Genomic DNA, 26,855 nt, shown 5'->3' on the forward strand with positions numbered 1-26,855 from the left:
GAGGTCACCTGGTAGCACGCACTGGCTCGTGTAGAAGGCTGGCTGGGTTGCTGCCAGGTGTCAGGAGAGACCTCATGGGGTGGTGGCCACCTCAGGTGGCCTGGGCTACCTCACATCCTGGCAACTGGTTTCCACAGTGAGAATCCCCAGTACAAATCTTACCTTTCTGGGCCTTAGAAGTCACCCTGGGTCACTGCTGCTGTATCCCAGGGTTGGCAGTTGGATGACACTTCCCTCCTGGGCCAGTTGAGAGAGATTTGCTGTGTGAACTGTCTGACCATTGAGGACCCTCAGTGAGGTTTGCCCTCTGACCCTTCCTGCTTCCTGGAGGCCTTACAGCCATGAGGAAGAGAGCCTGACAGAGAAGAGCAGGTATTCTTGAAGGAGGTTGTGCTACCCCCTGAACCCCCTGACCTTAGGCCACATGGCTCACTCCCACACCTGCCTTCTTAGCTCAAGAAATAGTAACCACTGTGGTTACATCATGCGGGATGGGTGAGATTGTGCTGCTGAAACAAACAACCCCTATCTGAGTCAGCTCACGCTTCCATAGCAAATACCACAGGCTGGGTGGCTTAAAATACAGAGATTCATGTCATAGTTCTAGAGGCTGGAAGTCCTAGATCAAAGTGATGGCTGCCGTGTTTTCTGGGAAGCACTCTGACTGGCTTGCAGGTGGCCACCTTCTCACTGTGTCCTCACTGGGCTTTTTTTTTTTTTTTTTTGTCTTTTTGCCATTTCTTAAGCCGCTCCTGCAGCATATGGAGGTTCCCAGGCTAGGGGTCGAATCGGAGCTGTAGCTGCCAGCCTACGCCAGAGCCACAGCACCGCAAGATCTGAGCCACGTCTGCGACCTACACCACAGCTCACGGCAATGCCGGATCCTTAACCCACTGAGCAAGGCCAGGGATCAAACCCGCAACCTCATGGTTCCTAGTCAGATTCACTAACCACAGAGCCATGACAGGAACTCCACTCAATGGGCTTTTCTGGGAGCACGTACAGAGTGCTCTCTGGTGTCTCTTAGGGGGATGCAAATCCCATGGGATCAGAACCCCACCATTAGGACCTCATTTTACCCTAATTACCTCCTGAAGACTCACCTTCAGGGACAAGCCACACTGGGAGTTAAGGCTTCAAGATGTGGATTGAGGGAGGGGAATAAACATTGAGTCCACGACAACCCCCTAAGGCTCGGGGCTCAAGCAACCTCGTGTATTTCTTGCTCATGCTGTGTGTCCAGTGCAATCAGCAGGGGCTCTGCTCAGTGGGGCAGTAGGGCCCTGGCCTGGTGGAGCAGCCCCTTTCCAACTCTCACCTCCATGGTCTCCAGGGATGCTGGAGTCTCCTCCACCAGCAATGCAATGCTCCGGCCTGAAAGAGACACCCCTCACTTCTATGCACGACACATCCACCACACTGACCTCAGAGGCCAGGAGGGGGGCTCTCCTGGGTGTGCAGAAGAAGAGGGAGCAGCCAGGCATGAGCAACACCAGGACCACCATGTCATCCTGCATCCGCTCTTTCACATACGGTGCTGGTGAGACCCATGGTTTTCAGTTGCTGTAAAGCTGAGTTATCGGAGAAACACCAGTCAGCCATAAGTACGGGAGTAGCACCATTCTTGTCCCTAGAAGTGGCTGTGCAAAATCAGGCTAGGATGTCACAAAGAAGACTTCCTCACCCAGCAGATGGGAAAAAAAGTGTGTCTCATGTGTTGATTCCTCAACAATTTGGTTATCTCTGTGCTCCATTTATCACAGCAGGATAGTGACTCATCCTGAAACTCGGTGGCTTTACACTGCAGCTGCCAGGTTGTCATCTCTTCTGGTTCTGTGGGTTCTTGCCTCCCCTGTGGCTATGGTTATCGAGTGTCAGCAAGCGTCTAGGGCTGGAATCTTCCAGACGTGTCCACCCACACAGGTAGCAGTTGACACTAGTTGTCTGGGACCTCAGCTGGGGCTCTAGGTAGAAACGCCACACGTGGCATCCTTCGGCATGGTGACTGGGCTTCAAGGGTGGGGTGTCCCAGAAACCTGAACTGGGGTTTTTGTTCCCTAAGGCCTGGTCCCAGACGATTGGCCAGGCAGATTTAGATGTGCTCATGCCTGATGAACTCAGTGGTCCAGAGAAAAACTCTTCATTCTACCTCCCTCCTTCCCCGCTCCCCAGGCCAAAAACTCAAAGGCTACTTTCTCTCAGACCCCATATCCAATCCTGCAGCCATCCTTTTGGTTCAACCTAAAAATTCAACCGGAAAACACCCCATCTCCCTACTCCACAAGCCCTGCTCTGCTTCCATCTCGTCTGGACTATTCCAGTAATCTCCTGGCCTCCCCTGCCCTGCCTTGGGTCCCCCTGCCTCCATTCAAACCCCTACCCATCCTGCCTAGGGTCAACAGCTACCAGAGGATTACTTTTCTAAGTTTTTGTTTGTTTGTTGCTTTTTAAGGCTACACTTACCACATATGGAGTTTCGACCCCCAGGCTAGGGGTCAAATTAGAGCTGCAGCGGCGGGCCTACGCCACAGCCACAGCAACACAGGAATCTGAACCACGTCTGCAACCTACACCAGAGCTTGTGACAATGCTGGATTCTTCACTCACTGAGCGAGGCCAGGGATCAAAGCTACATCCTTATGGATCCTTGTTGGTTTCTTAACCCACTGAGCCAGAATGGGAACTCCTTTTTAAGTTTTAATTGTGGTGAAATGTATATAACCTAAAGCTTACTATCTGAACCATGTTTATTAAGTATGAATTTCAATGGCATTAAGAAACACATTCACACTGTTGTGCTACTGTCACCACCATCCATACTCAGAAATTTTTCATCTTCCCAAACAGAAAATCTGTCCCCTTTAAACACTATCTTCTCCTTGCTCTCCAGCAGCCCTGGCACCCATCATTCCTCTCTGTCTCTATAAATTTGACCACTCCAGGGACCACATATAAGTGGGAATCACACATTATTTGTCCTTTTGTAACTAGCTTACTTCACTCAGTCTTTTGTGTTCTGAGCACCTGATGTAGGGAGTTCCCCACACATCCAACAAGCAATTCTCCAGGCACCAGCTGGGTAGTCTGCAAGTCAACTCAATCCTGACATCATCTACCCAGAGGCAGCATCAGATTTCACAGATTAAGGGCTCAGTCCTACAAGACTGTTCCCCTCTTTTATTTTTTTTTATTTTTTGTTGTTGTTGTTGTTGTTGCCTTTTCTAAGGCCGCTCCTGAGGGATATGGAGGTTCCTGGGCTAGGGGTCTAATTAGAGCTGTAGCCACCAGCCTACACCAGAGCCAGAGCAATGTGGGATCCAAGCCGCGTCTTCAACCTACACCACAGCTCACGGCAATGCTGGATCCTTAACCCAATGAGCAAGGCCAGGGATCGAACCTGCAACCTCATGGTTCCTAGTCAGATTCGTTGACTACTGAGCCACGACGGGAACTCCCTGTTCCCCTCTTAAGGTGCCAATCACGGAGTTTCTGTTGTGGCTCAGCAGGTTAAGAATCCACCTAGTATTCATGAGGATGCAGGTTCAATCCCTGGCCTCCATCAGTGGGTTAAGGATCCGGTGTTGCCTCAAGCTGTGTTGTAGGTCGCAAATACGGCTTGGATCCTGTGTCACTGTGACTGTGGTGTAGGCTGGCAGTTATAGCTCTGATTTGATGCCTAGCCTGGGAACATCCATATGCCACAAGTGTGGCCCTAAAAAAAGGAAAGAAAAAAAAGGGAAAAAAAAAAAAAGCCAATCACAAGTCTAGGCTGTCACCTGTGCTTCTGACCAACTGGTCACAGTTCAGAGTTTCCAAAGACCACCCCCTCCTTGGGTTAAATTAATTTGCTAGAGGAGCTCATAGAACCCAGATAAACATTTTACTTAGTAGTTTACTGATTTATTAGAAAAGGATAGGAGTTCCCGTCGTGGCTCAGTGGTTAACAAATCCGACTAAGAACCATGAGGTTGTGGGTTCGATCCCTGGCCTGCTCAGTGGGTTAAGGATCTGGCATTGCCATGAGCTGTGGTGTAGGTCGCAGACGCGGCTCGGATCCCGAGTTGCTGTGGCTGTGGTGTAGGTTGGTGGCTACAGCTTCAATTAGACCCCTAGCCTGGGAACCTCCATGCGCCACGGGAGCGGCCCTAGAAAAGGCAAAAAGACAAAAAAAGAAAAAGAAAGAAAGAAAAGGATATAATTCAGGAACAACCAGATGGAAGCGATGCAAAGGGCAAGACGTAGGAGAGATGAAGAGCTTTAGTCCCTCTCCCCACTCCTCTATGCATTTACCAACCTGGAAGGTTTCTGAACTCTGTCATTTTTAGGTTTTTATGAGGCTTCATTACACAGGCAAAATTGATTAAATCATCGGCCATTGGTGATTGATTCTACCCCAACCTCTCAAGAGGGTGGGACTGAAAATTCCAACCGTATAATCAGAGAGTTGGTAGCTGTAGCTCCAATTCAACCCCTAACCGGGGAACTTCCATATGCTGCACCTGAAGCCCTAAAAAAAAAAAAAAAAAAAAAAAGGGATCAGATCTCCAGGCCCTCCCCTCAGCTCATAACTCTCATACTGTCAGCTTCCAGCTACCTGGACCCAGTGTAACATGCCTGTCACTGCCTGACCACACCCTTCTGTTGGAAACAATAATCATTTATTATCTCTCACAGTTTCAGGTGAGGCTTGGCAGGGTGGCTCTGGCCCTGGGTCTCTCTTGAGGCTGCAGTCAGATATCAGCCAGGGCTTCACCTGAAGACATGTCTAGAGCCAGGGATCCACTTCCAAGTGACTCACTCCCTCATGACAATCTTCCTTGAAGCCCAGCTCCTCTCCACACTCCTCAGCACTGCTTGGGCATCCTCACGACATGGCAGCTGGCTCCCCAAGAGAGTGATCCAGGGGAGAAAGGCAGAAGCCACAGAAGTCACACACCATCACCTCTGCCGCATTGCACCAGTCACAAGACTAGCCTGACTTGCTGTGGAGAAGACTGAAGAGAGGTGTGACCCAGGATGGTCTAAGGAGGGTTTTTTTTTGTTTTTTTTGTTTTTTTGTCGTTTGTTTTTTTAGAGCCACACCTGCAGCATATGGAAGTTCCCAGGCTAGGGGTTGAATCAGAGCTGCAGCTGCTGGCCTACGCCACAGCCACAGCAACACAGGATCTGAGCTGCGACAGAGACCTACATCAGAGCTCACAGCAATGCCAGATCTAAGTGAGGCCAGGGATCAAAACCTAATCCTCATGATACTAATTGGTTTCTTAACTGCTGAACCACAACGGGAACTCCTGTAAGCGGCTCTTTTACCCCTTTCCTATTTGTTCATCCCTGTTTTCCTCAGACCCTAAACATAAAGATGAGATCACTAGACAACATTTAACCTGGCTCCTGATTTTTGCTTTACTGAATATATGCAGTGCCTTGCCTGACCTATTGATGACTTTTCCCAGATTAAAAGGAGTGAATGAAAAAGAATGAAGAACTAAGTAGTTAAAGAATGGCTGACTCCTTTCTACCCCAGCTTCCCCTTAGTAAATTTTCAGGTGGACCCAACAGGTACAGGCAGATCACTCAGGCAAGAGAGCATCCCACTGTGAAAACACCTCTGACTCAAACCCAACCTAAACCCAGACTGGAACTTGAAGCCATGCTTTTTAATTCGAATCACTCACCTGGTGTCTGGACTTACTGAGGCTCAAGTCCTTTGAGTCTTAACACAGAAGGAATTTAGTGAGAGACAAAGTGATAGACAAGAAGTAGATTTTTTAAAATAGGACAATTGTGAGAGATACAAGCAGGCAGGCGAGGAGGCTCTGCCCTGAGGATTAGGTGAGCTGCATTTTTATAATCCAAGGAAAGTGGGGAGGAGAAAAGACCGCTTTCTTCCTTGGGTTTGCATCACTACCTCCTCCTTCATATTGGGTAGGAGAGTACTTGACCCTATGAGGTCAAACTAAGACTGTCAAGCTGTTTATGCAAATCAACAGAAAGGGGGTAAGATATGCTAAAATATGTTGAATCATCTCAGGTTTCCAAATAATGAGGGTCTTTGGAATGTCATCTTTCCCTTAAATTCCTGTCCTTGGTTTTAAGGATCATTGTCTTGCTGACCTTGAACGCAGACCTCATTTTATCTTTCACTTAAGGACCTGCGGCATACCTCATGCTTTTATTTATGGTTTTACAGTTAAGCAAGCCTGCTACATTCCAAGATGTTCTTCCAGAGTTCCCTAGGTTTCCCTCTTTATCTAAGGTCCCCTACTGGGACTTCTACAGCTACCTGTGTAACAATCCTACTCTCTCTCTATCAATTGAAGGCAGACCATACAAGCCAAACAGAGTCCAAACGAAGATCAGAAGTCAGCACACAATGGAAAAATGACGAAAAATCTGACCTCCTACCTTAATGATTAACTACAATTTTTTCTGCCTATTTCACTTTAAAAATTGTCATGGCTGAGCAGAATCTTCTCCAGACAAGAGTCTTCCTTCTCTCCAGATTGCTGGCTTTTTTGAGTAAAGCACCTTTCCTTTGAGAAATAAAATTTCTGCCAACCAAAAATGTCACAGTCGTCAGCCATTACAGTGCTGACTAAAAAAAAAAAAAACAACCTGAAAGTTGAGAGTTAAGCTTTATTTGGAGTGAAATTAGGACATAAACCCAGGAGACAGCATCTCAGGTAGCCCTGTGAAACCAGAGGAGGCAAGGAGTTTTTCCAACAAAGGGGAGGTAGTGGGAACAAAGATTTGCAGATAACCAGATTTACAGAAGATTTACAGAAAACCCATTTCTTTTTACCCCCCTTTTTTTTTTTTTCAGGGCCGCACCCAAGGCTTATGGAGGTTCCCAGGCTAGGGGTCCAATTGGAGCTACGGCTGCCAGCTACACCACAGCCACAGCAACGCCAGATCCGAGCTGCATCTGCAAACTACACCGCAGCTCAAGGGAACACTGGCTCCTTAACCCACTGAGTGAGGTTGTGGATTGAACCTGCAACCTCATGGTTCTTAGTCAGGTTTGTTAACCACTGAGCCACGATGGGAACTCCAGTCTCTAACTGCTTTTACAGAGCGCCTTCTTTGAGACTAAATCAGACATAGCCCATGATAGGTTCCCAGGAGGACGCAGACAGACCCCCTGCCACCACCACCCCCTGAATGTGGCTGTTCACCTTGGAAATCTGCTTTGGACACCCTTTCCTGGAATGTGGATGATTAAGTTGGGCAGCAAGAAACAATGGCCTGCAGATAACAACTGCATACATAGATTAATCACCTACAAGGATTAACCACCCTCTGCCTTGGCACTCGACCCCCTAACCCTCCCTTGATCTTCCTCTCCTCCTTCTTTGTCATTCCTGCCACAAGTTCCCACCATGAACTCCAGCCACAGATTCCTGCCACAGAGCCTTTATAAGCCTAGCACTTTCTCAGTCAAGGCTGGTGCCATCTTGAGCTCAGCCCGTCCCCCTCTGATGCCTTAACAAATCTCTCTGGCTTTACCAGTTTGGCCTTGTTCCTCTCTCTGCAAACCTAACCACACAGTCCTTGGTAACCGACATTCTCATAGGAAGTGCCTGGGGTGGGGGGGCAGGATTGGGAGCCTGTGATTGTGCCCTGTGGTGTTCCCATGGCCACGCTCACAGAAGTTCTGATCAGGACCTGGGATTTGTGCCAGTTGGAGCGAGGAAAGACCACATTCTTATTATGAATGAAACTGAGCAGCTCCTTAGGTGTCTTTACTCTTCCTCTGAATATAGGAGAGTTGACCACTTTTTTCTTTTCTTTCCTTCTTTCTTTTTTTTTTGCTTTTTAGGGCCACACCTGTGGCATACGGAAGTTCCCAGGCTAGGGGTCCAATCAGAGCAGTAGCCATCGGCCTATACCACAGTCACACAGGCACCAGATCTGAGCTGCATCTGCAACCTATACCTCGGCTCACGGCAACGCCGGATCTTTAACCCACTGAGCAAGGCCAGGGATTCAACCTGCAACCTCATGTTTACTATTCAGATTTGTTTTCGCTGAGCCACTATGGGAACTCCTCTACGTAATTTCTCAGAGGAGTTCTTGACGTGGCTCAGCGGAAACGAATCTGACTAGTATCCATGAGGTCTCAGGTTCAATCCCTGGCCTTGCTCAGTGGTGTTGCCTGAGCTGTGGTGTAGATCACAGACATGGCTCGGATCCTGAGTTGCTGTGGCTGAGGCCAGGGCAGCGGCTGCAGCTCCGATTCAACCCTTAGCCTGGGAACCTCCATATGCTAAGAGTGTGGCCCTAAGACAAAACATTTCTACGTACTTTCTGACCATGCCAGGATTATAAAATTCTAAGGAAGCAGAAGTCAGAAGTGAAAGTGGCAGGGTGGGGTGCAGGTCAGGGCCAGTTCATACCTGACAGGTTAGAAGCATCGTCAGTTTGCACCATGTCCGCACAGGGCCACCAACCACTGCCACCGCCCCCCATGGTGAGCCCTAAGGGAGTGCAGGGTGCAGACTCACAGGCTATTCCCCCCTGCAATCATAGCAAGCCCTCAGCCACTGCAGCTACTCCCAACAGTGCACCCTGAGGGGACTCGGGAGAGAAGGACAAGGATACAGGACCTAGACAGCTAAAGTGCTTATCAAAGGAATAGTTTCAATGAGCCCAGACTTCTGCAACTTCCAATACCAAGAAAAGTGCTAAATTAACTTACTAACTTGAGATATCTGAGGGAGTTCCCATTGTGGCTCAGCAGGTTACGAACCTGACTAGTATCCATGAGGATGCGGGTTCGATCCCTGGCCTCACTCAGTGGGTTAAGGATTTGGAGTTGCCCTGAGCTGTGGTGTATGTCACAGACACAGCTCTGATCTGGCATTGCTGTGGCTGTGGCATAGGCCAGCAGTTGCTGCTCCAATTCAACCCCTAGCCTGGGAACTTCTATATGCTTCAGGTACAGCCATAAAAAGCAAAAAACAACAACAACAACAACAAAACCTTGAGATATCTGATTTTTTTTAATTACCTGTAATCTTTTGATGTTCCAACTACCTGGTCTTTTTTGTGAAACTCCCATATACCTTGGCTCCTCCCCTACCTCTTCAGAGCAATCTCTCAGAGCTGAGAGGCTCCCTCCAGGCCTTGAAATCCTCAGAAAGTCCATTGAATAAAACATAATTCTCAACTTTTAGGTTGTGCATTTTTTCAGTTGACGGTTTCAAAGAGGTGAAGGGGGAGCCAGGAAATACAAGAGCTTTTGCTGAAAAAAGAAAAAAACGAAACACCCAAAGTAGTTGAACATCAAAAGATTACACCTCAAGTTAATGTGCTTTTCTACATTTGCGAAGATGCTAGAATCTCCCTCAATAAAAGTATTCCTTAGATATGCATCTTAATGATCCAGGGCCGGTAACTTGTTTTTCCTCTATCTTAAATTCCCCTCGGGTGGTGGTGGTGGCGTAGTGGCTAAAGACTTGACGGCGGGTAACTTTCATTATTTACTGGGATGATAGGTAACATTTTTTGTCCGCAAAGCCATGATCCAGGATGAAAGATGCAAAATAATGGAGGTGGGGGTCAGGCCATTCCACCAGTGGACAACAGGCCCCGTCCGGGAGGCCCCTAAGTGGCCTGTGCGCGGCTTGCAGAGGAAGGGCCTGGACTTGCACTAACGCACTGCCAAGTCAGGTTACCCGGACCTCCTACCCCGTTGTCTCAAGGTCTGAGGTAGCCTGGGGTAGGACGGGGCTGGGCTCTCAGTTAAGCCAGGCCAGGTTCACTCCCAGCGTTTGAGGAAGGGACGGTGCCCGTGTGGTGACCTCCTACGACTCGGCCCAAGAATTTTGGGGTTTCCAGCCGACAAATGCACCCATTCTCCAGTTTCCTCATTCCAGGAGTGGCGGCAATGGCATGGCAGACCGTGTCCAGAAACGCTTAGCGGGGTCCGGAGCTTGGCTACCCCCACCCTAGACCAAGACAGGGTGGAACAAGAGCGGGTCCAAGGTGGGGGGTCGGGGAGGAGTGAGGAGGAGACCCGCGAGGTTGCCCCAGAGGATCCGGCGAGGGCCGGGGCTCAGGATGCAGCGGCAAAGGACATGCGCCGAAAGGGGCGGGGCTAGACTGGGGGCGGGACCACGTGGGAAAAGGCGGGGTGCGGGAGGAACTCTGTGAGGGGCGGAGCTGAGGGCATCTCTTCCTGGCAAGAATGAGGCCCAAGGCTTCCTGGGCTCAGAGAGGGGCGGGATGCAGGACTGTGGCAGAGGCGTAGTGGCGCCAGCGGGGGTGGGCTCAGTGTGGGTGGGTTTAGAGCGCCAGCGGTGACAGAGCCAAGTCAGGGCCGCCCGGAAGGGCTGGCTCGGTGAGGGGCGGGGCCGAGGGCCCCTAGCGGCGTCCATTACCACGCCTTAGGAAGCGGGGCTGCGGGGGAGGTACGGCGTTTAGAACCCTTGAGGCGACGCCGCCGACGCCGTGGGCGGGGCCTAGTGGGAGGGGCGGGCTCAGTGCGGGGCGGGGCTAAGGGCTCCTAGCGGCGTCTGTTCCCACGCGCTAGGAAACCAGGCTGGAGGGAGCTGCGGCGTTTAGAGCCCTGGCGGCGATGGCGGCGATGGCGCCGACGCCGTGGGCGGGGCCTAACGGGAGAGGGCGGGCTAAGTGAGGGGCAGGGTTAGGACTTAGTCGCGATGATGCTGGGGGCGGGGCCCGCCGGGAAAGAGCGGGCCAGGGCGGGCGGCGGTCACCGGGGCTGACGGGCAGCGGACCGGACAACCAGACAGACAGACGGCGGCAGGGGGACGGGCCGGCTGGGTGCACGCTGTGCCGCCGCCATGACAGGTGAGCGCTGTCCGGGGTCGTGCCTGACAGGGACAGGCGCGCGGCCACGGTGGCCCGTAGGGTCCGGTGTCCCGATACCACCCCAGGGGAGGCCCCTCGCTGCGACGGGAGTGACCTTGCCCGTGACGGCGGGACCGCGGCAAAGCGGCGTGCAGCCTGGGGCCAGTTTCTTGGGGGACGAGGCCAGGCCAGGCTCTGGAGGGTTCTGGGCGACAGAGGCTGGGCCTGGGATGGTTCTGAGGGGTGAGGCCAGGGCATGCCGTGGAAGGTTCTAGTGAGTGGGGGCCAGGTCTTGGGTGGTGTCGGGAAGGCAGGGATCAGTGCATGTCTGTGGGTCAGGAGATTCTGGGCTGGGGATGTGGCCTGACAGTGGGAGGTTAAAGTCAAAGGTGTGCGAGGAATACTCTTTTAGGTTCTGGGTTCTACTATGTGCTCCTATCAGGAGATAATAGACTGAGAATGGCGTCAGGTGGTTCATTCCTGGGCAGTGGTTGGTAGTCAGGGGAATCTCTGGTACCTCCCATTCTGCACCCCTTGCCCAGTGGGGACAGGCCCAGGAGAATTGTGCACACGCTTTGCGCTCCATACTGGATTGTTTAAGGCCCTCCAGCATCTTTTTCCAGGACAGGGTCTCCAGCCCAGCAACCTACACCCCCCACCCCTACCCTCAATCCACTCTACCCCACCCAGGACCTCTCTGGACCTGCCCACTGCCTTCCTGACCCTAACTGAACAGGGTGGCCCTTTTCTGTAGACCTTCTCCTGTAGGAGAAGCTCCATGAAAATGACAGGCTGGTGACAGAGCCCATGACAGTGTGGTCAGGGAATGTGGTGGCTCCCAGAAGCGATACTTCATTTCAAGGGCCCCACTATTCTGCTTCATGAGGCAGAAGTCACCTAGGGGTAGCCCAGGGGGTCAGGGAGTTCCCAGAAGTCCCTGTTCTCTCCCCAACACTCACTGGAGACCCAGCCCAAGTCCTGCACACAAATAGGATTTCTTGGGCAGGAACCTGGTGATTTCCAGGACATCAGTGTCCCAGCCGAAGCCAGAAGGGACCCTAGCAGTTATGCACTCTGTTCTCATCTCCCTGAACCCTTTTTATCTGTGGCTGCTGTTTCTAAGTACAGTTGACCCTTGAACAACTGGAATTTCAACTGTGAGGATCCATTTGTATGTGGACTTTTTTTTTTTTTTGATAAATATGTTATACTACTACGTGATATGAGGTTAGTTGAATCCAAGGATATAGAATCTTGGATCCACAGGGCCGACTGTAAAGTTATGTATGGATATTCCATGCTCAGGGGTCTATGCCCCCACCTTCACCTTGTTCAGGGGTCTGTTGTACCTCCTGTGCACCTGGGCCTTTCTGTTCAGAACTGCTATATGGGGTAATGTGGAATAGCATCTCTGTTGTGTGGCTGAGGAAACCAAGGCTCAGACGGGGCAGGTGCCAAGCCCCAGGATCACTGGGGCAGTCAGTGGCAGAGCCGGACCCACCAGTTCCACTTCTCCCTGCCATCTCTGTGTCCTGGCCCTCTAGAGACCCCTCCCCATAGAGCCATTTATTTTCAGGGTGGGAACTGGGACCAGAGAGGGTTAAATGGGCAGGTCTTCAAGGCTGCAGGCCCCAAGTTCTTGGTTCACTGCCTCCATGCATCGACAGGGGCCTGCCCCAAGTTTGTTCTGGGGCCTCAGTGATGGGTTGCAGAGTGAGTTTGTGGGACCTGATGTGTCTGCACAGGGCCAGCACTGGCCAAGTGTCACTGCAGCAATTGCTGTTGCTGCAGAAGCAGCCACTGACTTGTGGTATGCTGGGGAGTGAGCCATCTCAACTCCTTGCTTGTGGCCAGTTTCGGCATGGGGACTGGAGGGGATTCTGGGATATTCAATTCAGGAAAGGAGGCTGAGGCCCCCAAATCTGGACTTTGGTGGGGCAGAGGCCAGGGGAACTCAGGAAGGCCTCTCAGGAGTAGGACAGTGAGCATGAATTAGCCAGGTGGGAATCACAGGGACAGGTAGTCTTCTCTCAAAGATGAGATCCTGAACAGTATGGTGAGGTTGGGGGCTGCTGGGCAGGGGATGGCTCAGGGGCCTGGGAGGCACAGTGAGGGCTACTGGACCCAGCTCCCACAGCACAGGGCCCCGGGTGCCAGCCAGAGTTAACAGGTTGGGGGTCCACGGTTGTGGTGCCAGCTGGGCAGGAAGATGGGAGAGGTAGGGCTTAGCAAAGGTTGCTGCTGAAGGTCTGGAGAGTTTTGTGCCAGAGCATTCCTCTTCCTTTGTCCTGTAAAAACAGTCTGGGACCAAAGGGGTTTTCTTTCCTGTGCTTTCTCATGGCTCTGAGTGGCCGCCTGGGTGTGGTTTGTGTGCACAGCTCACAACCACCACAGGAAGCACAGGGCACGGCAGAGCCTGGAGCTTTGGCCCCCAGGCTATACCATTGTGCCAAATGACTCACAGCTCGAGGCAATGGAGGTTCCACCTGGCTAGCAGCCTGCATGATGGGAGGAATCACTGCAAGGTGCTGGCTGCCAGCCACTGCCAGGCCTTGCCCTTGAACCTTAAGAATCCATTCATTCCAAAACTCTTTAGTGAGTGCTTACTATGGGTTGGCCCTGTGCACAGGTGCACACACTGGCAGTGCTGGGCAAGACAGCTTTATATCTTGCCTGGGATGCCATGATGCAGCTAATTGTGTAGTTAATTACTAGGTTGATTAGAGAGGCAGAAAATCTGGATGTTAGGAGTTGGCCCGGATTGTGCCTGTGTCCTGGCTTTGATCATCACTTCTTAGCTGAGATCTCAGACAGGAACCTTATCCACCCCCGGGCCTCGGTTTCCCCTTTGGCAAAGGGGGGTGGAGATCATGCTTATGTTGCAGAGCTGATGGAAGAATGATGATTATCTGTATGTACAGAGCCCATGGGATGCTCAAGCATGGGGCACACTCCATGAGCTGTGGCCAATATTCTTAACCTTTTATTATTATTTTTTCATTTTTAAAAATTCTTTTAGGGCCACAGCTGCAGCCTGTGAAAGTTGCCAGCTTACTTACATCACAGCCACAGCCACAGCAATGCCCCATGTGTGACCTACACCACAGCCTGTAGCAATACTGGATCCTTAACCCACTGAGAGAGGCCAGGGATTGAACCCACATCCTCATGGATCCTAGTCAGGTTCTTAACCTGCTGAGCCACATTGGGAACTCTTCTTCTTAACCTTTTAATCAGAGATGCTGCAGGTGCTGAAGCCGGATGACCAGGAGAGTCCTGCTGTCTGGTGGTAGCAGGTCTTTCCACATTCCTATCCGTGGCTTCCTCGCCATGTTGGGGCTGCTGACAAATCCGTCTTCAAGGTATACTTTCAGAGACTGAGAGAATTAGAAGTTCATATTCTTGGGGGGAAAGACCATGCACTAGGCGGTGGCATCAGAAGAGAGAGAGATGAGGAAGACAAGTGGTCTCTTGAGTTGGGCCTTTGGAAGAGATTAGGGAGGAGGCCCCACTTGTTTCAACTCAGACCCTATTTTTGTTGTTGTTGTTGTTTTTTTTAGGGCCACACCCGTGGCATGTGGAAGTTCACAGGCTAGGGCTCAAATCAGAGCTGCAGCTGAGGGCTTACAGCACAGCCACAGCAATACCAAATCCGAGCTGCATCTGTGACCTACACCACAGTTTGTGGCAATGCAGATCCTTAACCCACTGAGTGAGGCCAGGGGTTGAACCCACATCCTCATGGATACTAGTTTGGTTCTTTACCACTGAGCCACAACAGGAACTCCCTCAATGACCTTATTTTTAAAAACTCAGCTTTATTGAGGTATTATTTACTTATAAATACATTCATTTTTAGTGAATAATTGTGTAAATTTTGACAAATGTATGCACCCCTGGAACAAACAGCCCAGACCTAAACAAGACAAGACATTTCTGTCATTCCAGAAAGTTCCTTCATGCTCCTTCCCAGGGAACCCCACCCAACCCAAGAATTCATCTGCTTTGTGTGACTCCCATTTTTTTTCTTTAAAATTCAGCAGTGGGGGAGTTCCTGTTGTGGCTCAGTGGGTTAAGGATCCAGTGTTGCCGCAAGCTGCAGTGTAGGTCGAAGATGTGGCTTGAATCTGGTGTGGCTGTGGCTGGCCGCTGCAGCTCTGATTTGACCGCTAGCCTGGGCACCTCCATGTGCTGCAGGTGAGGCCTTAAAAAGCAAAAAAGAAAGGAAGGAAGGAAGAAAAGAAAGAATTGATAAACAGTGAAATTTCCAAATAGAATTTCTTTATAGGTAATAGATTTAATGTTTAGAGCATTTTTAATTTACCAAAAATTGAGCAGATATTATTAATATTTGTCATTAGTGTGGTGTGTTCGTTGCACTTGATGAAGCAATATTGATACATTATTATCAAATGAAGTACATAGTTTTCATAATGGTTCACTCCTTGTACTGTATATTGTATGAGTTTTGAAAAATGCATGATGTCCTCTGTCCAGCATTACAGTATCATACAGAGTAGTTTCTCTGGGCTGAAAGTCTTCTGTGCTCTACGTAATCTTCCCTCTTGCCTAACCCTTGGCAACCACTGATCTTTTCACTGTCTCCATGGCTTTGCATTTTCTGGAATATTATATACTTGAGATCATATAGTATGTAGTCTTTTCAAATTGGCTTCTTTAACCTTTACCACACACATTTATGTTTCCTCCATGTCATTTTGTGACTTCATAGGTCTTTTTATCACTCAATTACATTCTGTTGTAACTTATTAAATTGAAGCACAGTTTAATTATCCATTCACCTTTTATGTATGTGTGTGGTAAAATATACAGAACATAGGAGTTTCGTCTGGCACAGTGGGTTGAGGATCTGGCATTGCCACAGCTGTGGCATAGGTTGCAGCTGTGGCTTGCATTCAGTCCCCGGCTAGGGGACTGCCATATGCTGCAGGTGCGTCCAAAAAAGAAAAAAAAAATACACAGAACATAAGATTTACCATTTTAAGCATTTCAGTGTGGCATTAAATATATCCGCAGTGTTGTGAAACTGTCACCACTATGCATTTCCAAAACTTTTTCATCATTCCGAACAGAAACTCTGTGCCCATTATTCAATAACTCCCTTTTCTCCCCTGCCCCCAGTTCCTCGTAGTCACTATTCTACTTTCTGTCTTGAGAAATTTGCCTATTCTAGGTAATTCATACAATGTTTGTGCTTTTGTTTCTGACATTTCCTTTAGCATAATGTTTTCAAGGGTCATACATGTTGTCAAATCTATGTATTAGAATTCCATTCCTTTTATGTTTATATAATATTCCATTGTGCGTGTGTGTTTGTACACCACATTTTGTTTCTGTTCATCTGTCTGTGATCTGTCTGTGGAAACTTGGGTTGTTTCTCCCTTTTGGCTTTTGTGAATAATGCTACTCTGAACTTGATATGCATGTATCTGTTTGAGTCTCTCCTTTCATTTCTTTTGGGTGTATACCCAGGAGTGGAATTACTGAGTCATGTGATAAATATATGTTTAACTTTTTGAGGAACTGCCATACTGTTTCCCATAGTGGCTGCACCATTTTACATGCCCACCAGTAATGCATGAGAATTCCAGTTTCTCCTCATCCTCACATTCATATTCCCTCTCTCTTCACATTTTTGTTTCACTGTAATGAGCACATAGTGGGATCTCATTGTAGTTTGATTTGCATTTCCCTAGTGACTAGTGGTGTTGGGCATCTTTTCATGTGCTTAGAAGTCATTTGTACATCTTATTTGGAGAAATGCCTTTTCAAGTCTTTTGCTAATTTTTTATTGATTATTTATGGGATTTTTTCGTTACTGAGTTGTAGGAGTTCTTTATATGTTCTATGTATATGGTAATGCTTAATCATATATGTGCTTTGAAAATATTTTCTCTAATTCTGTGGGTTGTCTTTTCAATCTTTTTTTTTTTTTTTTTTTTTTTTTTGCTGTGACCATGGCATGTGGAAGTTCCTGGGCCAGGGATCAATCCCAAGCCACAGCAATGACAACGCCAAATCCTTAACCACTAGGCCACCAGGAAACTCCTTCACTCTTTTTTTTTTTTTTAACCCACTCAAAATAAGGTTAATTTATGGGCTCTCTATTATATCGGTCTGGATGTCTGTCCTTATGTCAGCACCACAGTTTTGATTCCTGTGTAAGTTTTTAGTAAGTTTTGAAATTAGGAAGTGTAATTCATCTACCTTTGTTCTTTTTCATGATTGTTTGGGCTATAAAAGTCCCTTAAGTTTACATAAGGATTTTAGGGTGAAAAACAACATTCATTGGAGTTTGGATAGGGATTACATTGAATTCCTAGATCACTTTGGGTAGTATTGTCATCTTCAAAGTATTAAGTCTTCCAATCCATGAACATGGGATGTCTTTCTATTTATTTGTGTCTTTTAAAATTTCTTGGAGTTCCCATCATGGCTCAGTGGTTAACGAATTCTACTAGGAACCATGAGGTTGCGGGTTCAATCCCTGGCCTTGCTCAGTGGGTTAACGATCCGGCGTTGGTGTAGGTTGCAGACGTGGCTCGGATTCCGCATTGCTGTGGCTCTGGCATAGGCCGGTGGCTGCAGCTCCGATTCAACTCCTAGCCTGGGAACCTCCATATGCTGCGGGAACAGCCCAAGAAATGGCAAAAAAGACCAAAAAAAAAAAAAAATTCTTTTGGCAGTGATTTGTAGATTAAGTCTTCCAACTCCTTGGTTAAATTTATTTCTAAATATGTTATTCTTTTTAAAAAGTTTTTTAAATTATTTATTATCACTGTTATTATTTTTTGGCTGTGCCCAGGCATATGGAAGCTCCTGGGCCAGGGGTTGAACCCATGCCAAGCAGTGACCCAAGCCACTGCAGTGGCAGTGCTGGATCCTTAACTTGCTATGCCACAAGAGAACTTAAGTTTTTTTTTTTTTAATTGAAGTATAGTTAATTTCATGAGGTTGCAGTTTCAATCCCTGGCCTCACTCAATGGGTTAAGGATCCGGCATTGCCCTGAGCTGTGGTATAGGTCACAGACGCGGCTCAAATCTGGCGTTGCTGTGGCTGTGGTGTAAACCAGCATCTGTAGCTCCAGTTTGACCCCTAGCCTGGGAACCTCCATATGGCGCGGGTGTGGTCCTAAAAAGCAAAGCAGGAAGAAAAAAAAAAGGAACCATGAAGTATAGTTAATTTACAGTGTGTCTTAGTTTCAAGTATACAGCAAAGTGATTCAGTTTTTTTTATATATATATGTAATATATATATTATATGTGTATATATATATATTTTATACGTGTATATATACATATTCTTTTTCAGATTTTTTCCATTATAGGTTATTATAAGATATTGAGTGTAGTTCTCTGTGCTATGCAGTGGATTCTTGTCATTTATCCGTTTTATATACACTAATGTGTATCTGTTAATCCCAAACTCCTAATTTATCTCCCCTCTCACCCCTGCTATCCCCCTTGGTAACCATAAGTTTGTTTTCTATGTCTGTGAATTTATTTCTGTTTTGTAAATAAGTTCATTTGTGTCATTTTTTTAAGATTCCACTTATAAGTAATATCATATGATATTTGTCTTTCTCTATCTGACTTGCTTCACTTAATACAGTCATCTCTAGGTCCATCCATTTTGTTGCAAATGGCATTATTTCGTTCTTTTTTATGGCTGAGTAATATTCCATTGTGTATATATACCATGTTTTTTTTTTTTTTTTTTTTTTTTTTTTTTTTTGCTTTCTAGGGCTGTACCTGCAGCACATGGAAGTTCCAAGGCAAGGGGTCGAATAGGAGCTACAGCTGCCAGCCTACACCACAGCCATATCAACGTGGGATCTGAGCCACGTCTGCAACCTACACCATGGCTCACAGCAACACCAGATCTTTAAGCCACTGAGTGAGGCCAGGGATTTAACCCACATCCTCATGGATCCTAGTTGGGTTCATTAACCACTGAGCCACAAAGGGAACTCCCTACCATGTCTTCTTTATCCATTCATCTGTCAATGGACTTTTAGGTTGCTTCCATGTCTTAACTGTTATAAATAGAGCTGCTGTAAATAGTGATGCTGTGAATTGGGGTACATTTATCTTTTCAAATTAGAGTTCTCTCTGGATATATGCTCAGGGGTGGGATTGCAGGATCATATGGTAACTCTTGTTTTTAGAGTTTGACGGTTGGTATTAGTCTTTAAATGTTGGGTAGCATTCACCAGTGAAGCCACCTGGTTCTGGGCTTTTATTTGTGGGACAGTTTTGGTTATCTCCTTACTATTTTTAGGTCCATTCAGATTTTCTATTTCTCTGTGATTCAGTTTAGGTAGATTGTATATTGTTAGGAATTTGTCTGTGTCATCTAGGTTGTCCAAGTGTTTGGTATACAAATTTCACAGTATTCTTTTATAATCCTTTTTATTTATTTCTCTTTCTTTCTTTCTTTTTTTTTTTTTTTGTGGCATGTGGAAATTCTCAGGGCTAGGGGTCACATCAGAGCTGTAGCCACAGAAATGCAGAATCCAAGCCACCTCTGTGACCTGCACTACAGCTCACAGCTGAGTAAGGTCAGGGATTGAACCCATGTCCTCATGGATACTAGTCAGGTTCGTTACCACTGAGCCACAACAGGAACTCCTATAATCCTTTTTATTTCTATAAAATTCGTCATACTACTTGAGATATTAGTAATTTGAATCATTTCTCTTTATCAGTCAACTACAGGTTAAGTTTGTTGATCTTTCCAAAGAACCAACATTTGGTTTTGTTTTTCTATTTTTCTATTGTTTTTCCATTTTATTTATCTTTGATGTAATCTTTATCATTTCCTTCCTTCTCTGAGCTTTGGGTTTAGTTTGCCCTTCCTTTTCTAGTTCTTTAAGGTATAACATTAGTGTTTTGGTGGTTTTTTTTTTTAAATCTTTTTAGGGTTGCACCGCGGCATATAGAGGTTCCCAGGCTAGGGGTCTAATTGATTGGAGCTACAGCTGCTGGCCTTCACCACAGCCACAGCAACGCAGGATCCGAGCCTCATCTGCGACCTACACAACAGCTCACGACAATGCCAGGTCCTTAACCCACTGAGCAAGGCCAGGGATTGAACTCATGTCCTCATGGATACGAGTCGAGTTTGTTAACCACTGAGCCACAACGGGAACTCCAAGGTAATAACATTAGGTTACTGATTTGAGATCTTTATTCTGTTTTTTTTGTGTGTGCAGTTACAGCTATAAATTTCCCTCTCAGTACCGCTTTAACTCCAGCCCTTAAGTTTTGGTATGATGTATTTTTTTTAATGGCTGCCCCCATAGCATATGGGAGTTCCCAAGCCAGAGATAGAATCTGAGCCACAGCTATGACCTATGCCACAGCTATGACAATGAAGCATCCTTTAAGCCACTGTGCCAGGCCAGGAATCAAACCTGTGCCTCTGCAGCAACCCCTGCAGTTGTGTTCCTAACCCACTGTACCATAGTGGGAACTCATGTTGTATTTTTATTTTCATTTTTCTCAACATATTTTCTGATTTCCTTTATGATTTCTTCTTTGATGCCTTGCTTAATTTCCACAAAATTGTGAATTTTCCAGTTTTCATACTGTTATTGACTTCTAGCTTTATTCCATGTGATCAGAAAAGATCCTTTTATGACTTCAGTCTTTTTAAATAAATTGACATAGTTAGTGGCCAAAAGTGTTTTGTGGTCAGTTTTGGATAGTGTTCCCCATGCACTTGAGAAGAATGTATATTCTGCTGTTGCTGGGTAGAGTGTTGTGTCTGTCTGTTAGGTATCATTAAGTTTATGGGGCTGGTCATATCCTCTATTTTTTAATTGATCTTCTGTTCCTGAAAATGGTCAACGAAGTCTCTAGCTATTATCATAAAGCTTTCTATTTCTCCCTTCAGTTCTGCCAATGTTTGTTTCATATGCTTGAGGGCTCTTATACTTGATGCCTGTATGTTATAACTTCTTGGTGATTTGATCCAGTTTTAGTATATAATGTACTTCTTTGTCTCATAACAGCTTTTGACTTAAAGTCTATTTCTCATATTATATAGATATAAAGTGAGTCCTTTGAAAACAGCATATAGTTGAATCATTTGTTTTTTAAATCTTAAGAGGAAAAAGATTGTTTCTCTTTTATTTTTATTTATTTATTTATTTGGTCTTTTTTAGGGCCGTACCTGTGGCATATGGAGGTTCCAAGGCTAGGGGTCCAATCAGAGCTGTAGCCGCCAGCCTACACCACAGCCACAGTAATGTGAGATCCAAGCCATGTCTGTGACCTACACCACAGCTCATAGTGGTTCCAGATCCTTAACCCACTGAGTGAGGCCAGGGATCGAACCCATGTCCTCATGGATACTAGTCAGGTTTGTTGACTGCTGAGCCACGATGGGAACTCCTATATCTTTTTAAAAAAATTTTTTTTGGGCCATACCCATGGCATGCAAAAGTTCCTGGGCCAGGGATCAAACCTGTGCCACAGCAGTGACACAAGCCGCTGCAGTGACAATGCCAGATCCTTAAGGCATTGCACCATGAGAGAATGCCTCCAATCTGTGTCTTTTGAATAGAGAGTTTAATCCATTTACATTTAAAGGAATTACTGATAAAGGATAACTTGTTTCTGCCTTTTTGCTATTTGTTTTCTATATGTCTTGTAGCTTTTCATCTTTCATTTCTTCCATTATTGCTGCCTCTTGTGTTGATTTCCTATAATACATTCTGTAGCACACATTTTTATTTCCTTTTGTGTGTATTCTGTAGACATTCTTTCCAGTTACCATTAGGATTATACATAACATTCTAAAGTTACAGCTATCTGACTTGAATATAACTTCAATCACATACACAAGCTCTCCTCCTGTACAGCTCTGCCTGCCCCCCATGCCCTGGGTCCACTAGGAATCAGGACAAGCTGCCACAGGTAGGTAGGTGGTACACTCGCCCAGGCAGCTGGCACTGCAGGGACCTGGCACCCTTCCTCAGAACTCCTTTGCCAACTGCCCACCAGCCTCTCCCACCCCTTGCCTTTAAAAGCTTGTCATTCCAAGGGACATTCGTAATGGGAAAGGTAGTGCAACAGTGATGCTTTAATGGTGATTCAGAAAGAAAAGACAAGGAAAAAAGCATGCCCCAGCCTCCTGGGCCCAGGCTTGCTAATCCACTGTTAGTGGCAGCTTCTCAAGCCTTTACCAATACACTGTGTCTGGTGGCCATGCCAGCACAGACCCCCCCTCCCTCCCCAAGTCCTGTGCTCCTGTCTATGTGTCTGCTGTCCCCACGACCACAGCGACTATGGGAGCTTTGGGGTCAGGCCTTCCCCAGGCTGCTCATGCCCTTTCTCAGGCCTGGCTATTTCCATAGGGAACTGGGGCGGGGGGGTGGTTCCACAGACAGCAGACTCTTTGCCCTTCTGAATTTGTGTGTGTGTGTGTGTGTGTGTGTGTGTGTGTGTGTGTGTGAGTGAGTGTATGATAAGCTCTCAGACATAAAAGGGAGGAGCCAGAGGCTCAGCTCTGTTTTTGAGCACTCTGTACCTTTCTCACCACACCTGCCCAACCTACTTTCTGGCAGGGAGCTAGGCAGGACATTCGGGAACTCAGGGCCGTGCACGAGCTGGGTTGTCAGCGATTGTCTAGGTGCTCAGAGCTGGTGTACCTCCCGGTGGGCATTGGAACCTTGCCACAACTGCGTCATGGTTTGTGGGACTTACCACCCCCCTCCTTGGGCTGCACTGGCTCATGCCCTCTGTGTTCTCTGCTTCTGTTTCAGAGCAGACCTACTGTGACCGCCTGGTCCAGGACACGCCTTTCCTCACAGGCCTCGGGCGCCTGAGTGAGCAGCAGGTGGACAGGATTATCCTCCAGCTGAACCGCTACTACCCCCAGATCCTCAGCAACAAGGATGCAGAGAAGGTGCCAAGGGGCCTGAGGCTGCTCTCCCATCCCTTCCTCTCTGGGCTGGGAGAAGTATGGGGGCAGGACAGCTTGGAGATGATAATCTGTTTCCTTGCTGACCTTAAGCCCATAACATCAGCTCTTTGAGCCTTAGTCTCTCTGTATGTCATCAGGCCTGCTGGTCCCTTCCAGAAATGCTGGGAGATCACAGGAGACATGTGACAACATGCCACAGCCTGGGACAAACCTGGGAGAGGGAGTAAGGGAAGATTGGGGTGGAAGGGGAAGAGGGATACCAGACAGGCCCTACCCAGGCCGTAAGGCTCTTCACTGTGCATCTTCCAAAAGGTCAGAAGTTTTGGGTGTAATCTGGCCCATCTGCTTCGGAGACACTGGGTGAGAGTGGATGCACCTTGCCTACCCCACCCACTTCTCTGGCTCCCTTGTGGGTAGATGCCACAGATCAGCTGGGGCTTTGGGGTACAGGACTCACCTCCCAGCTGGGTGACTTGGTGAGCCTTTCTCCTCCTGGAGCTGGAGCTTCTTCCTGCCTTGGTGCAGGGCAATAGTGTCACATTCAGGGCTATCTGGAGGACTGGGACCTCTCCTGAGACAGGTGACATTGATCCTCGGCAGAACCAGAATCCACATGGACCTCGCTACTGGCCCAGATGCTTCTTAAGTTATAAAAGTGGTACAGTGAGTTAAAAAGTAGGGGCTCAAATTTATCTTGTAATTAAAAGTCTGATACGTGTTCATTGTGGGAAAAAAATTAGAAAAGCTTCAGATGTTTATGAAGAAAAGGAAACTCTGCACACAAACCCCTGCTGTGCCTTTCATCATCGATACGCCTGGTTCCTGTTACACACTTGCTTTGTTTTGCAGTTTCTGTATTTTTGTGGTTTAACTCTGATTCCATGTAGAATGGTACACTGCCACCAGGTGGCGGCACCAAGCCATAGCCTCCAGGTCCTGGAGGCCAAGTATTCTGTCCACTGACCTTGAGAACCACATATTTTTCTGTCAACTACATCAGAAAGCCAATTTTTTTTCTCCTTAACCCTCGATTTTTTTTTTATTTTTTATTTATATATATCTTTATTTATTTATTTTTTCTTTTTAGGGCCACACTTGCAGTATATAGAAGATCCCAGGCTAGGGGTCCAGTTGGAGCCGCAGCCACCTGTCTACACCACAGCCACAGCAACGCCAGATCCAAGCTTCCTATGCAACCTTCACCACAGCTCACAGCAACGCTGGATCCTTAACCCACTGAGCAAGGTCAGGGATCAAACCCACAACCTCATGGCTCCTAGTCAGATTCATTTCTGCTGTGCCACAATGGGAACTCTTGTTTTGTGAAACCTGAATAACACTCCTGAAGACCGTAAACTACTAGAAGTTAGCACTATGTCATAACCTCAGGGATTCCCTGTAGTGACCCTACTGTGTGGGTTTATTATTCCCTTGGGAAATGGGAAAACCAGGTCAGCAAGCCATGAAGTTCCCACACCTGGATGATGCCATTGTCCTCTTCCTTGTCGAGCTGTCCCAGCCTGAAGGGCAGGTGGCCGTGTAGCACAGTCGTGGATGTCACATGGGAGTGGATGAGGCTGTAGGAGCAGCTGCTGCCTCCCTGTGGGTGTTCCAGGAACCCAGCTGATCAGGACGTTGGGGCTGGGGACTGAGCTGGAGTCCACCAGTCTGACCTCTTGTGCCTCTTCCGCAACCAGTTCCGGAATCCCAAGGTATCTCTGCGAGTGCGTCTCTGCGACCTCTTGGGCCACCTGCAGCGGAGTGGTGAGCGGGACTGCCAGGAGTTCTACCGGGCCCTGTACATCCATGCCCAGCCCCTGCACAGCGGCTTGCCCAGCCGGCACACCCTGCGTAAGTGTCTGTCCCGGTCCCCAGGCCTCCACCTTTCCTGCTCAGCCGTTCACCAGAGACTGCCCTCTCACTGTATCTTGTGTGGCCCCCAGAGAAAGTAGAGATAGTGTTTCAGACAATGCAGACATCTGTCTCTCCATCTCCCTCTCTCTGTTTCTCTGTGTTTCTGTGTTTATCTCTCTGTCCCTGTCTCCCTTTTCCTTGTGCCACTTTCTCCACAAAATGTAGCATCTTGGGCATGTAGCTCTGCCCTTCCCTCTGTAACCTGGGGATCCCTACACTTGTGATCAGAAATAGCTCATGGCTGTAGGCCTTCCCAGCCTTGAGTGAACTGACCCCATGGCGGATTCCGAGGCTATGTCCACCTTCGCCCACATAGATCTCCACGGTGTGCTTAGGACTTTTTCTTTTTTTTTGGCTGTACCTGTGGCATATGAAGGTTCCTGGACCAGGAATGGAACCCGAACCACAGCAGCAACCCAGGCCGCTGTAGTGACAAAGTCAGATCCCCAACCCGCCGTGCCACAGGAAAATTCCAATGGGTGTTTCTGTGGCACAGTCTCTGGCACAGATGGCTGGTGTGTTTTGGTTTAGAGGGTCCCCCTATGGAATCAGCAGGCTTGTGAGCCCTGAGGGAGGCTCTGAGCTGCTAGGATGGGTACAAGGGAGGCACAGGTGGAGATGGCAGTTCAGTCCTGAGGCCTCTGCACCCAGGTCCCCAGGAGGAATGGACACTGCCCCTCAATCAGGCCATGATGGAAGAGGTGGCTCACCTCAGCCCACTCAGCTGGACGTGGGGCTGGCATTCCTGGCCCTGAGGTCGGACTAGCAGGACTGGTCCCTGAGCTCCCCCACATCACCCCAGCTGTCAGGGCCACACAGCTATGCTTGGAGTTATGGGCACCTTCCAGGGTGCCTTCAGGGCTGTTGGGCAGCTGGCTGCCTAGGGATCCCCAGGGAGGCCTGGGAAGAAGGAGTGCCCTGCCCTCATGTCAGCATCATCCACCTTTAGACAGGCAGGTATTTGGGCACTGTGTTTGGTATCCTGTGGTTGCCAGGGAACAACAGCCCCTGCCCTGTGGTCCTTAGAGTCCCGTGAAGTGGATGGAAGAAGATCCAGACCCATGTAGACCCCTCCCTGGCATTGACTGTCTCAAGCACAGCCTGGAGGGCTTAGTGCCCACACAGCCTGAGGGCTGGGGGTGGGGGCGGGGCCTTGGCAGCCCCTTGGGTTTCCCGAGGGCGGGAGATGACCACGTTAACCTCCAGCCCCCCATGACTAACTGTGCCCTGTGATTTTGTTTCCAGAGAACTCAGATTGCACAGAGCTAGACTCGGGCACCGCAAGCCGTGAGCTCAGTGACAGGGGTAACCTCCTCCTACGTCCCCTCTCTGTCCTCCTACCCAGGGCTCCGTCTTTGCCTCGGGGGCTTTTCCATTCCTGGCTTCCCATTGGACAGGACCCCCCCCCCCAGGGTGTTCGCTGGAGGTGTCCCTGTCCAATGGACCCCAGCACAGGGTGTGAGCCTGTCCCTTCAGGCTCTTGGCGCCCTCCCTGCCCTCCAGCGCTTGGGGACCTGCTCATGAGCATCTCTCCCCAGGACCCATGGCCTTCCTGACCTGCCTCGGCCTGGCCGCAGGGCTGGCACTCCTCGTCTACTGCTGCCCTTCAGGTGGGTGCTGCCTGGCCCAGCCTCGGCTGCTCCTCTCCAGACCCTGGGCAGGGCCCTGCCGGCTGGACAGGGCCCCTGGCTGAGGCCCCTGCTTGTGGCCCAGCATAGTGCAATGATTTTCTAGATGATTGCAAGCTCCATCCCCTTCCTGTCACATGGAGCTTGTTGAGGCAGTGTGGGGGGAGCCCGTGCCAGGCAGGCCCACTCTGCATGACGTGGGGGGGGGCGCGACACCCTGAGGCTGAGAGAAGGCACCTTCATCACGGGTTTCAAGATTCCCTTGTCTTACAGACCCCAAGGTGCTGCCAGGGACCCGGCGTGTCCTGGGCTTCTCCCCCGTCATCATCGACAGGCACGTCAGCCGCTTCCTCCTGGCCTTCCTCACAGATGACCTGGGTGGGCTCTGACCAACCCCAGCCCTGCCCGCCTGTCTGCTTGCTGCCCGGGGGCTTGCTTTTTTCCTAAGTGTTTTTTCTCACTATTTATAATTTCTGTAACAAGCACTTTACCTTCATTGTACAGAGGTGCTCATCAATATTAAATGTTTGGGTCTCATCCTTCCC

The 26,855-nt window shown here is 48.6% G+C and overlaps 1 protein-coding gene across 3 annotated transcripts; it reads left to right on the forward strand.

Moving 5' to 3' along the window:
• CARD19 (caspase recruitment domain family member 19) lies at positions 10,179-26,855 on the forward strand. Of its 3 annotated transcripts, NM_001244277.1 has the most exons (6): positions 10,689-10,815; positions 22,608-22,750; positions 24,466-24,619; positions 25,928-25,987; positions 26,221-26,292; positions 26,584-26,855. In NM_001244277.1, exons 1-6 carry the CDS (start codon positions 10,809-10,811, stop codon positions 26,697-26,699), a joined length of 552 nt encoding a protein of 183 aa, NP_001231206.1. In that variant the 5' UTR covers positions 10,689-10,808; the 3' UTR covers positions 26,700-26,855.

This window comes from Sus scrofa, chromosome 3, assembly GCF_000003025.6.
Source record: "Sus scrofa isolate TJ Tabasco breed Duroc chromosome 3, Sscrofa11.1, whole genome shotgun sequence".
Taxonomy (NCBI): Eukaryota; Metazoa; Chordata; class Mammalia; order Artiodactyla; family Suidae; genus Sus; species Sus scrofa.

Bases quoted from the DNA above. Each gene is read 5' to 3' on its own strand.
- CARD19 (NM_001244277.1), top strand. The intron at 22,751-24,465 runs GTGCCAAGGGGC...TTCCGCAACCAG, and splicing joins GCAACAAGGATGCAGAGAAG to TTCCGGAATCCCAAGGTATC. The intron at 24,620-25,927 runs GTAAGTGTCTGT...TTTTGTTTCCAG, and splicing joins GCCCAGCCGGCACACCCTGC to AGAACTCAGATTGCACAGAG.